This window comes from Anomalospiza imberbis, chromosome 4 (assembly GCF_031753505.1).
Source record: "Anomalospiza imberbis isolate Cuckoo-Finch-1a 21T00152 chromosome 4, ASM3175350v1, whole genome shotgun sequence".
In the NCBI taxonomy this organism is placed as follows: Eukaryota; Metazoa; Chordata; class Aves; order Passeriformes; family Viduidae; genus Anomalospiza; species Anomalospiza imberbis.
Genome location: NC_089684.1, coordinates 71,269,299 through 71,281,757, shown reverse-complemented (window position 1 = coordinate 71,281,757; position 12,459 = coordinate 71,269,299). Strand labels below are relative to the sequence as shown.

At 57.9% G+C, this 12,459-nt stretch overlaps 2 protein-coding genes across 10 annotated transcripts in view; one reads left to right on the top strand and one right to left on the bottom strand.

The window, feature by feature from the left end:
* DCTN1 (dynactin subunit 1) overlaps positions 1-12,459 on the bottom strand; it is a 58,102-nt gene that overhangs the window by 21,773 nt on the left and 23,870 nt on the right. For 5 of the 9 annotated variants that reach the window (XM_068189135.1, XM_068189129.1, XM_068189131.1 and 2 more), the window contains exon 5: positions 188-208. The exons of 3 other annotated variants lie outside the window; for them this stretch is intronic. In XM_068189135.1, coding sequence (XP_068045236.1) covers positions 188-208 — 21 coding nt within the window. Of the gene's footprint in view, positions 1-187; positions 209-4,152; positions 4,462-12,459 lie in introns of those variants that run through there. One more of the 9 variants, XM_068189137.1, reaches the window with a different exon arrangement.
* IDH3B (isocitrate dehydrogenase (NAD(+)) 3 non-catalytic subunit beta) overlaps positions 1-12,459 on the top strand; it is a 66,264-nt gene that overhangs the window by 36,554 nt on the left and 17,251 nt on the right. The gene's annotated exons all lie outside the window — the stretch shown is intronic.

Below are 12,459 nucleotides of genomic sequence, written 5' to 3'. Positions count from 1 at the left end.
CTGGCACCCAGTGGCCCGTGTTTGAGTGGGGCTGGCACCCAATGGATCCTGTTTGCAGTGCTGTTGGCACCCGGTGATCCATGCTTGCGACGGGGTTGACCCCCAATGCTTTGAGTGGCGCTGGCACCCACGAGGCCGACGGTGCCCGGTGCCCCCCGCACTCAGTGCCCTCACCGTGGCTGCTCACCTTGGGTCGGCGGGCGGTGCTCTGGAGGGCAGCGGGAGCGGAAGCAGAGAGGACAGACAGTCACACAGGGACAGAGGAGCAGAGAACAGCCGGCGGCGGCCGGAGTGGCAGAGCAGGGAAAGGAGACAAAAGACAGCACGGCATCGTTAGTTGTGCCCGGCATCGTTAGCGTGCCCAGTGGCACCGGGTGCATGCGGCGTTGTTAACCCGCTCCAAGGGCTGCTCTGGGTAGGACCCACGGGCAGAGATCTCATGGGACCCCCTGGCACAGCTCCCGTGGGATCCCCTGGCACAGCTCCCGTGGGATCCCCTGGCACAGCTCCCGTGGGACCACGGGAGCAGAGCCCAGAGCCAGCACAGCCCTTGGTCACCCCCAAGCCTACTCCAGCCTCCAGCCTAGTGTGGAGACAGAGCTGGGGACAGAGGACACATTCTGAACCCCCATCCCGACCCCACGGATACCCCAGGGCAGATCCACCTTGTATTTCCAAGGAATTTTGGTCTTCAGAGGCAAAGCCTGGTTCAGGTTGGCTGGGCATTCCAGGTTCCATGGGCACGGGGGGGTTTGACCTCCCACACCTTTCCCAGAGACCCCCAGAGCGGGAGGTGGAAAAGATTTAATCTTAAACATGAGTTTTCTCCTCTCCTCAGCCCTCTGGTTTTCCAAAGGACCCAGAGCCCCCAAGGCTCTTCTTTGTTTAACCAAAAATTCCAGGGACACCACAGAGCTGATCCCACACTCCCAGCTTTTCCTTTCATGGCTGGAATTAAATCATCCATGATTTTGGGGCAGGACCCCCCCACACACCCCTCCATGCACATGCAGCAGCTCCCAGCAGCTCAGGGAGGGAAGGCCACGGGGCCCAGCCTGGAACAGAGACAAATATGAAATTATTTCGTATTTTTCTCCTTAAAAACAATCCCTTAGGGATGGAAAAGGAGGAGTGACCAGGCTGGTCCTGGGGGGCAGCGGGTGGGCATTGGGAACATCTGTCCAGCTGCAGCCTTGGAGCACTTCCACGCTCTCCCTCATTTCTGATTCCATGACCTAATCCTAGCTGGGAATAAACAGGAGCAGAACAGATGGATAATGGTGCTGCCACATGATCCCCTGTCCAGGATGGGGACATGAGGCACACGGAGCCCACCAGGGACCAGCGGCTCCAGCCGGTATCCAACACGGCCGTGTTCCCTCCCGAGGCCTCGGGAAACCTCGGAGCTCTATTTCCCTGTTTTCAATATAAATCTGGATGTGTTTGCACTTCCAAACTTCCCATCACCTCTGGGACTGCTTCAGCTAAATCTTGCTCACTTCCAGCCTATTCCCATGTCAGTCCCGAGGGAAGACATTCCCGTCTTCCACAACATCTCCTGCACAACCAAATTTCCTAGGAAAATGGAATTGCAGCAGCAAAAGTTCCAGACCCTCAGGTGAAACCCTCAGGATGCTCTTCAGGAGCTGTCCAGCATCTTCCCAAAGTCCAAGTAAGCAACATGGAGCAGCTACAAAAATCTGGGAAACACTTGGAAAATGTCTTCTTCAGGAATTCCACTGGTGGAGATGTCCCCACTCCCTGCCACACACGTGGGGGGACTCAGGAGTGGGGCAGGGCTGGGGGGGTCCCACACCAACCACCAAGTCCTTGGACATGGGGAAATGTCACCTGAGACAACTGAGTCCTGTCCTGGGGGACACCAAATCCTTCCCTGGGGGACACTGAGCCTTTTCCTGGATGGGAGACACTGATCCCTGTCCCAGGAGACATTGAGCCTTGTCCTGGGGGACACCGAGCCCTGAACTGGGGGACACTGAGCCTTGTCCTGGCTATGGGGTGAGGGACACCAACTCAAACCCTAAAACCACACCAAACCCTAAAAACAGGGAGAAGCCTCCTGGTAACCATCCCTAAAGCTGTGTGGAATGACAGGGAATAATCCTGCTTTGTGCATCCTTCGGAGTGTTGGTCCCCTCCATGTGATGACCACTGAAAGTTGGAGCTCCAAGCCCCCCGGGACCCGTGGCAAAGGGATGCTCTGGGATGCTCCAGCTGCTCTCTCCATCAGGAATGGGGGATGGCTGGGCTCCCCTCCATGGTGGCACCATCTGTCCCCAGCCAGTCATCCCTGGGCTCTGGAAAAGTCAGTGACCAGGATGGGACGTGGATTTTCTGGTGTCCAGCATCGTGCCAGCACTGGGAACAGAGGCTCCAGGCCCACCTGGACCCTCCTGGATCTGGGCTGCTCCGACCCCCCCACTGGGGATGGATGTTCCACTGGAGGTTCTGGGCTCTGCTGTGTAATGCTGCTGCATCAATATTTGATGGAATTACAAAACCTCTGCTCCCAGGGGAGCACTGGGGGGGCTCCGAACCGGCACGCTTCGAGATGGACTCGGCTTCTGGCAGCAGGAACTCTGGAAAAATCCTCCTGGGTACCAAAGACTGACTGTGGTGGGGTCACCATTGCCTGCTGAAGGTGAGGTCTTAGAAGTCCCTCCTGATTTGGTCCCACTCCAGGTGTGGGAATCCCGATCCAGACAGCAGCAGCGAGTGCTGGATGGATGAGCAGGAATGTGTGAATGTCACCTTCCAGTGGGCAGGACAGGGGAGGTGTCACTGGAGCCTCCTCCTGGATTAAGTTTCAAGGCTTCAAGCCTGAACTTCACAGACTGTGGCTGCTGCTGTGGAAGATTCCCAGAGTTTCCAGGAGGATTCCAATTGGCAGCAGCTCCTGAGTGGGGTAGGCAGTGCCGGGGGTGATGCCCAGGCACTGATCCAGTGCTGGTCCATGCTGATGCCATCCCACTCCATTCCCGGGAATTTGGCCCTTCGGAGGCACCTCCCCTCTGCTGGAGCTGAGTCTCAGCCCCCGGATGAGCCCCTCAGGGCGTGGTTCCCTGGGATACTGCTGGGAATTCTGCATTTTAAACAAACAGCACCACCCAGCAGGTGCCTGGTCTCACAGGTGTGATCCCATGGGCGAGGAGAGGAGAAACGGGAAAAGCAGGATGGAATCCAGGCGTGGGCCTGAGCACCAGCAGCCCCCACTCCCCGCTCCAATGGGGCAGAGGGAAAGCAGCATCCGTGAAACTTTCCATGGGGAAGAGGATTAACAGGGACACGTGACAAGCTCAGGGAGGTGCAGGTGTAAATCAGGAGCATTTACTGCCAGATACAGGCAGGGCCGGCCCAGCTGGGGTCTATTCCCTGCCATCAACAGAAATTCCCAGGATTTCTCTTTAAGCTGAGCAGTGACATCGCGGTTACACTAAAAATAAACATATAGGCCAGTGCCCGCGCTGTCACCTGCGGGAATGGCAGCCCGGCAGGGACTCAGGTACTGCCAGCCTCTGGGAATGCCAAAGGCTGGCAGGAAAACCGGGATTATGGGCACACAGCTTCCCCAGGGTGGGCATCGGTGGCACCGGAAGCAGGGATGGCACCGGCAGCAGGAACAGCACTGACACTCTCAGGCTGTGGGGATGGCACCAGCCGTGGGGACAGGGAGAGCAGCAAGGATGGCACTGGCACCCCTGGAGTGGGGACGGCACCAGCAGCAGGGACAACACAGGCAGCAGGGACAGCACGGACACCCCCAGGCAGAGGGGATGGCACCGGCAGCGGGGACAGGGATGGCACCGGCAGTCGGGGACAGGGATGGCACCGGCAGCGGGGACAGGGATGGCACCGGCAGCGGGGACAGGGATGGCACCGGCAGTGGGGACAGGGCCCCGGCGGAGCCGCAGAGCCGCTGCATTGGCCGGGTGACACGGAGAGGGGACTCCGGGAGCTCGAAGGCAAAGCCAGCCATGAACCGATGCTCACCCACCGCCCCCCTCCTCCCCGAGCCCGTCACGCTCCCAATTACAGCCCGGCAGCATCAACACGGGGAAAACGGGGAAAAACAGCGAGGAGGCGGCTGGGAAGCGGGGATGCGATGCCGGGGGATGCGGGCGCGGACCGTACCTTGCGTGTGGCCGGGGCCTGCCTCATCGTCGCGCAGGGACGGCCGGAGCGGGAGGAGACGGAGCAGCGGGTCAGTCAGCACGGCCGGACGCGGCAAATGGCCGCGGCCGCCGCCGGCCGCTCGCCACGTCCTGCCCGGGGGCTTGGCGGGGGCTCAGGGGGTCCAGGGCAGCCCCCCCCGGCCGCGGCCGCTCGTCCCCGCTCCGCCGGTGGCTCCAACCACCGCCCCGGCGGCTCATGACATCACCGCGGAGGGGCCGCACCGCCGGGCGCTGCACCGAGCCGGGCGGCGTGCGGATGAGGATGGGGATGGGGATGGTGCGGATGCGATGCTGCGCTCGGGGAGGGGACGGGGGGTTCTCAGCGGCTCAGAGCCCCCCCGGGTGCCACCCCGATGCTCCGCGGTGCAGGCGGCTCCGTGGCTGCGCTCGGTATCCCCGCGGTGCCCGCAGCCGAACCCGCCCCGCGCCGGCGGCTGCGAGCGCCGGGCAAATCCCGCGGGAGCGGACAGACGGACGGAGCGGAGCCCGGATGGACAGATGGACGGCGCCGAGCCCGGAGGGTTGGACAGATGGACAGAGGGATCATCTTGCCGCGCTGCCATCCAGCGCCAGCTCCGCACCCCCGGCCGACACGGGCGGATTGCCGGGAGCTCAGGGCAGCCCTGCACGGCTGAGGGTGCGGAGAGACCCCCCCGGGCCTCGGGGAGCCCCTGCCCCAAAATCCCTGCCCCAAAAATGCCACTCAGGGTGGTGTCCAGCACGTCCTGAGCCTCGCTGCCCTGCCAGGACCATTCCCGCAATTCCTGCCTGGCATTCCCGTTGTCCCTGGACAAGAACTCTGCTAGGAACCCACAGGATGTCACCAAGCACCATCTCCAAACTCTCCACGAATCCGTGTCCTGCCCCACGGAGCGCTGGAGAGCAGGACAGCAGCTCCCTTTACATGCACAGATCCTAAATCCCATCTATGATATGATATTATGTAACATGAACGCAGACTCATCCAGCTCCCATTCCAGCTGTGTCATTTTCCAAAATTCCCACACTATGAGGGGAGAGGAGCTCAGGGTGTCCGGGGCTCACCTGCACACCCAACCCTCCACACACAGAGGGAATTTTACCTCCAGTATTTCCAGTCCCTCAGCACAATCCTGCCAATCTCCTGGAAAAAGCATTTAAAGGCCTCTCTGACATTCCCTGGAAGCAGCCCCTCGAGGATGTCATGCTGGGGACATCCTATGTCCCACTGTTCTGTGCTGGCATCTGATTCCTGAAAAACCCCTGGATCAGGGAATCCAGCAGCTGTGGGGGAAGTGTCCAAGGCCAGGCTGGATGGAGTTTGGAACAGCCTGGGATAGTGGGAGGTGTCCTTGCCCGTGACAAGGGATGGAACTGGATGGGCTTTAAGGTCCCTTCCAATCCAAATCATTCCATAATTCTGCAGCCCTTCTGCTCTGGAGTCAGGATTGCTGGGAATGTTCCCCTGGAGAAGGGAAGGCTCCAGGGAGAACTCAGAGCCCCTTCCAGAGCCTAAAGGGGCTCCAGGAGAGCTGGAGAGGGACTGGGGACAAGGGACAGAGGGACAGGACCCAGGGAATGGCTCCCACTGGGAAAGGGGAGATTGGGCTGGGATCTTGGCAAGGAATTCCTGGCTGGGAGGGGCTGGGCTGGAATTCCCAGGATTCCACAGCTGTGGCTGTCCCTGGATCCCTGGCAGTGTCCCAGGCCAGGTTGGACTTTGGGGTTGGAACCACCTGGGATAGTGGGAGGTGTCCATGGATGGGTTTAAGGTCCCTTCCAACCCATTCCATGATCTGCTCTCCTGCAGCTCCCTCTGGCTGCTGGCAGGTGCTGGGGGCAGGGGAGCATTCCCAAGGGACATTTTTGGGAGCTGTAATTGCATCTCTTAACAAAGAAAACCCCGAGCTCCACCAGCCTGATCACCACAAACCCCTTCAGGAGCCAGAGCTGACACAGACCCAGCTTTTGGGATCATTCAAATCCATTCCAACGCTCCAAGAGAATCTCCCTCCCATTCCCACCAGCCCTGGCCCAAACCAGGACCCCTTATGAGGCATTTCCAGATGAAATCCTCCCGGATCCGTGGCTCTAAGCCCCTGAAGGATCCCAGTGCTGTGTCCGTCTCTGGAGGAGCCACGTGCAGGCTCACACGGATTTAAGATAATTATGGGTATTAGAGCTTCTCTAATGAACCAGCTCCTCTCCTTGAACACAGCTCCGCTCCCTAAATCCAGAACGTATCAACTCTTCCCACACAAAGATCCGATAAAGGCAGCAGCAGCAGCAGGGAGAAAATGCAATCTAACCCCAGGGAAATGGTGTCAGGTGCTTTGGGCTGTCCCTGAAACTCCTCAGGGATGGGTAAGGGAGGTTTTTTTATCCTTGAGAATCCATGAGAAGGAGTTTGTAGCACCACCACCGATGGGAGAATTCCTGGCTCTTGGTGGGATCGGAGAGGAGATGCCAGGGTTAACTGCAGCTCTTTTCCATGGAGTCATCCGTTTGCAGCACTCGATGCTGCTCAGCTCCTGCCCCAGAGGGTCACATCAAAATAATCACCACAGACTCCCTTGGGGACACAAAGAGCTGCCACAGGGGTGTCACCCGGCCCGGGGAACAGCAGTGCCTGGAAAATCAGCCCTGGGTTCATCCAGGCCCTGCCGTGGGACACGGTTTGGGCAGCTGGGGTGAGGTGGGTGTTTGGAGCTGGTCGGATTATCCCTTCCTTTAAAGGATTAACGGGGCTTGGGGTGGCCCCTCTGCATTCAACAGACCAGCTGGGGCCTGCTCCAGGCTGGAACAGGCCAGCTGCTCCTGCACGGAGACCGGGATAACACCGGGATAACAACCGGACACTGACCCGGCTGCTCCTGCACAGAGACCAGGATAACACCGGGATAACACCGGGATAACAACCGGACACTGACGCGGCTGCTCCTGCACGCAGACCGGGATAACACCGGGATAACACCGGGATAACAACCGGACACTGACCCGGCTGCTCCTGCACGGAGACTGGGATAACACCGGGATAACAACCGGACACTGACCCGGCTGCTCCTGCACAGAGACCAGGATAACACCAGGATAACACCGGGATAACAACCGGACACTAACCCGGCTGCTCCTGCACGGAGACCGGGATAACACCGGGATAACAACCGGACACTAACCCAGATGCTCCTGCACGGAGACCGGGATAACACCGGGATAACACTGGGGTAACAACCGGACACTGACCCAGCTGCTCCTGCATGGAGACTGGAATAACACCGGGATAACAACCGGACACTAACCCGGCTGCTCCTGCACGGAGACCGGAATAACACCGGGATAACAACCGGACCCTAACCCGGCTGCTCCTGCACGGAGACCGGGATAACACCGGGATAACAACTGGACACTGACCCGGCTGCTCCTGCACGGGGACTGGGATAACACCAGGATAACACTGGGATAATACCGGGATAACACCGGGATAACACTGGGGTAACAACCGGACACTGACCCAGCTGCTCCTGCACAGAGACCAGGATAACACCAGGATAACACCGGGATAACACCCTGGACCCTGACCCAGCTGCTCCTGCATGGAGACCGGGATAACACCAGGATAACAACCGGACACTGACCCAGCCACTGACGGGTCACCCTGGGATGGGATGGGATGGGATGGGATGGGATGGGATGGGATGGGATGGGATGGGAGCAGGTGCCCAGCAGAGAGGGAGGCCCAGCCCCAGGACACACCAGGATTCCAGCCCTGGCACATGGAATGCTGCTGGGAGGATGGAAGAAGAGGGATGTCACTGGACGGGGACAAACCTGATCCATCTGAGGGACAATCCCAGGATCAAACTGGCTGCAGCAGCAGGGGACAGGTGACCTGAGGTGGCGGGACAGGATTTAACAGCAGGGTCACAGCACCAGCACATGCCACCTGTGGATGTGGCACCTGGGGACACGGCCTTGGCAGTGCCAGGGGAACAGTTGGACTCAGTGGTCTCAGAGGGCTTTCCCAACCTAAATATTCCACAATTCCATGATCCCTGAAGGGGTCAGACCCTGGCAGCTCATCCTGACACCCCCAAGTGAGGCAGAGCTTTTGCTGGAGCCTTTCCCTGCATCCCTGGGAGCCCCCTGCTCCCATCACAGCCCTGCCACCTCCATGTCCCTGGGAGGTGGCATCCATGACCCAGTGTCACCCAGCACTGCAGCAGGAGAAGGAACTGGCCTGTTACCACCACAGACACATTGTCATGGGGATGAAGACAACACAACCTGTTTCATCCCAAAAATGACCTGGGAAAGACCCTTTTCCTGCTCTTTAACCAGATTTTGGGGTCCTTCCCAGCCAGTCTGGCCCAGGACAGAAGCCAGCACCTCCTGAGGACAGCGTGGACCTCCTGCTCCAAGAACAAAGACACCCCGACACACTGTCATAGCACAGGATCCCCAGTGCCCCTGCTCTGAGCCCTGGGAACAGCACAGCCCAAAGGCCACGCCACTCCCAAACCCATGGAAAACAGGGAAGGAGCACAGCAGGGGGAAAGGCCCATCTGGCAGCAGCTTGGCACACGATTAAAGTCTATATTTGACACACAGGAGCCACCATAATCTCCAGAACGAGGATTTACCCGCTAATTACTCTCATTATCCAGGTCCCCCCCCCCGATGGCACATCCCTGTGTGGGGCAGGAGCTGCCCAAGGGGCAGGGGGGCTCTTGGGGTCATGAATGGCTGAAAAGGTTAAACTGTGAGGGGACAGCAGGGCCTGGCATGGGGCTGTCCCTCAGTGGGGACGTCCCTGTGTGAGGTGTGCCTGTGCAGCCAGGACGAGGATCAGGACAGTGACAGATCCAGATCCCCAGGACAGTGACAGTCACAGATCCATGGTCCTCAGGGGAATGACTGTCACCACAATCCCCAGGACAATGACAGTCACAGATCCATGATCCTCAGGACAGTGACAGTCACAGATCCACAGTCCTCAGGGGAATGACTGTCACCACAATCCCCAGGACAGTGACAGTCACAGATCCATGATCCTCTGGACAGTGACAGATCCAGATCCTCGGGACAATGACTGTCACTCAACCAGGATCCCCAGGACAGTGACAAATCCAGGATCCCCAGGACAGTGACAGTCGCAGCCCCAGATCACCAGGGCAGTGACAGTTCCGTGATCCTCAGGACAGTGACAGTCACACCCCCATGATTGCCAGGACAGTGACAGTCACAGATCCAGGATCCCCAGGACAGTGACAGTCACAGATCCAGGATCCTCAGGACAGTGACAGTCACAGATCCAGGATCCCCAGGACAGTGACAGTCACAGATCCATGATCCTCAGGACAGTGACAGTCACAGATCCAGAATCCCCAGGACAGTGACAGTCACAGATCCAGGATCCCCAGGACAGTGACAGTCACAGATCCATGATCCTCAGGACAGTGACAGTCACAGATCCAGGATCCCCAGGACAGTGACAGTCACAGATCCAGGATCCCCAGGACAGTGACAGTCACAGATCCAGGATCCCCAGGACAGTGACAGTCACAGATCCAGGATCCCCAGGACAGTGACAGTCACAGATCCAGGATCCCCAGGACAGTGACAGTCACAGATCCAGGATCCCCAGGACAGTGACAGTCACAGATCCATGATCCTCAGGACAGTGACAGTCACAGATCCAGGATCCCCAGGACAGTGACAGTCACAGATCCAGGATCCCCAGGACAGTGACAGTCACAGATCCAGGATCCCCAGGACAGTGACAGTCACAGATCCAGGATCCTCAGGACAGTGACAGTCACAGATCCACGGTCCTCAGGGGAATGACTGTCACCACAATCCCCAGGACAGTGACAGTCACAGATCCATGATCCTCAGGACAGTGACAGTCACAGATCCAGGATCCCCAGGACAGTGACAGTCACAGATCCAGGATCACCAGGACACTGACAGTCACAGATCCATGATCCTCAGGACAGTGACAGTCACAGATCCAGGATCACCAGGACAGTGACAGTCACAGATCCAGGATCACCAGGACACTGACAGTCACAGATCCAGGATCCCCAGGACAGTGACAGTCACAGATCCAGGATCCCCAGGACAGTGACAGTCACAGATCCATGATCCTCAGGACAGTGACAGTCACAGATCCAGGATCCCCAGGACAGTGACAGTCACAGATCCAGGATCCCCAGGACAGTGACAGTCACAGATCCATGGTCCTCAGGGGAATGACTGTCACCACAATCCCCAGGACAATGACAGTCACAGATCCATGATCCTCAGGACATTGACAGTCACAGATCCACAGTCCTCAGGGGAATGACTGTCACCACAATCCCCAGGACAGTGACAGTCACAGATCCATGATCCTCTGGACAGTGACAGATCCAGATCCTCGGGACAATGACTGTCACTCAACCAGGATCCCCAGGACAGTGACAAATCCAGGATCCCCAGGACAGTGACAGTCGCAGCCCCAGATCACCAGGGCAGTGACAGTTCCGTGATCCTCAGGACAGTGACAGTCACACCCCCATGATTGCCAGGACAGTGACAGTCACAGATCCAGGATCCCCAGGACAGTGACAGTCACAGATCCAGGATCCCCAGGACAGTGACAGTCACAGATCCATGATCCTCAGGACAGTGACAGTCACAGATCCAGGATCCAGATCCAGGACAGTGACAGTCACAGATCCAGGATCCTCAGGACAGTGACAGTCACAGATCCAGGATCCCCAGGACAGTGACAGTCACAGATCCATGATCCTCAGGACAGTGACAGTCACAGATCCAGGATCCCCAGGACAGTGACAGTCACAGATCCAGGATCCCCAGGACAGTGACAGTCACAGATCCAGGATCCCCAGGACAGTGACAGTCACAGATCCATGATCCTCAGGACAGTGACAGTCACAGATCCAGGATCCCCAGGACAGTGACAGTCACAGATCTATGATCCTCAGGATAGTGACAGTCACAGATCCATGATCCTCAGGACAGTGACAGTCACAGATCCAGGATCCCCAGGACAGTGACAGTCACAGATCCAGGATCCCCAGGACAGTGACAGTCACAGATCCATGATCCTCAGGACAGTGACAGTCACAGATCCAGGATCCTCAGGACAGTGACAGTCACAGATCCATGATCCCCAGGACAGTGACAGTCACAGATCCATGATCCTCAGGACAGTGACAGTCACACCCCCGTGATCCTAATCCCAGCCACAGCTCTGAGCAGACAGCGGGGATACAGAGCAGCTGCAAACCCACCAGAACAAGGACAGGGAAGTTAGAACCCAACATTCCAGACAGGAATTTCATCCCAGCAGAGCCCCTTGGAGCTGGCAGGACCGGGATGAGAGATCCACACAGCCCCTGAAGCCTCGGGGACATGCAGACACCTGGATCTGGAGGACACAAGGAGGGGACATTTAGGGGCAGGTGCTCCCGACCTCTCTCCACAGGCTCTCAGCAGATTCCACATTGCTTCTCTCCTCTGGACTTCCCATGGACAAACAAGAGCTCTTTGGATCATTTATCTACCCAAAAATCAACATGGAAGTGGCTGGAAAGCAAATCTGGACCAAAGGGTGCACAGGTACCACCTCCCTCCCTCCCTCCCCCATGCTTCCAGCGCCCACCTTGGCTTTTCTCTTGGCAAAATTCCCAAGAGGGGAAAAAAAAATCCCCAAATTTCCTGCAGGGCATGATGATTTGGTGTCCCTGCCCATGGGGGGGTGTGGAATGAGATGGGCTTTAATGTCCATCCCAACCCAAACCATTCTGGGATTCTTTGCCAAGACCTTTGGAGTTTCAGCTTATCCTTGCATGAAAGATTTTTGCCTTCAGTAATTGTCACAAACCAGGTGGGTTTGAGTGACCTCAAGAGGAGCCAGAGCCCAGGGACAGGACAGCCCTGAGAAGGTGACACTTGTCCCCAAGTCGCCGGAGGGTTTAGGGGTTATAAAAATATCTGTGAGTGAACGGCCTCAGATTGTGCCAGGGGAGATTCAGGTTGGATAAAGGGGAAATTCCTTCATGGAAAGAGCTGGAAAACATTGGAAGAGGCTGCCCAGAGCAGGGGGACAGTCCCCATTCCCGGGGAAACTTCCCAGCCCTGCAGGTGTGACACCTGGGGACACCGTTGAGAACTCGCTGGCCTCGGAGGCTTTTCCCACCCAAACATTCCACGATTCCACGTTGATGTGACACCACCCGCAGCCATGTCTCCTCCCTGGCTGGGAGCACATGCAGGGACA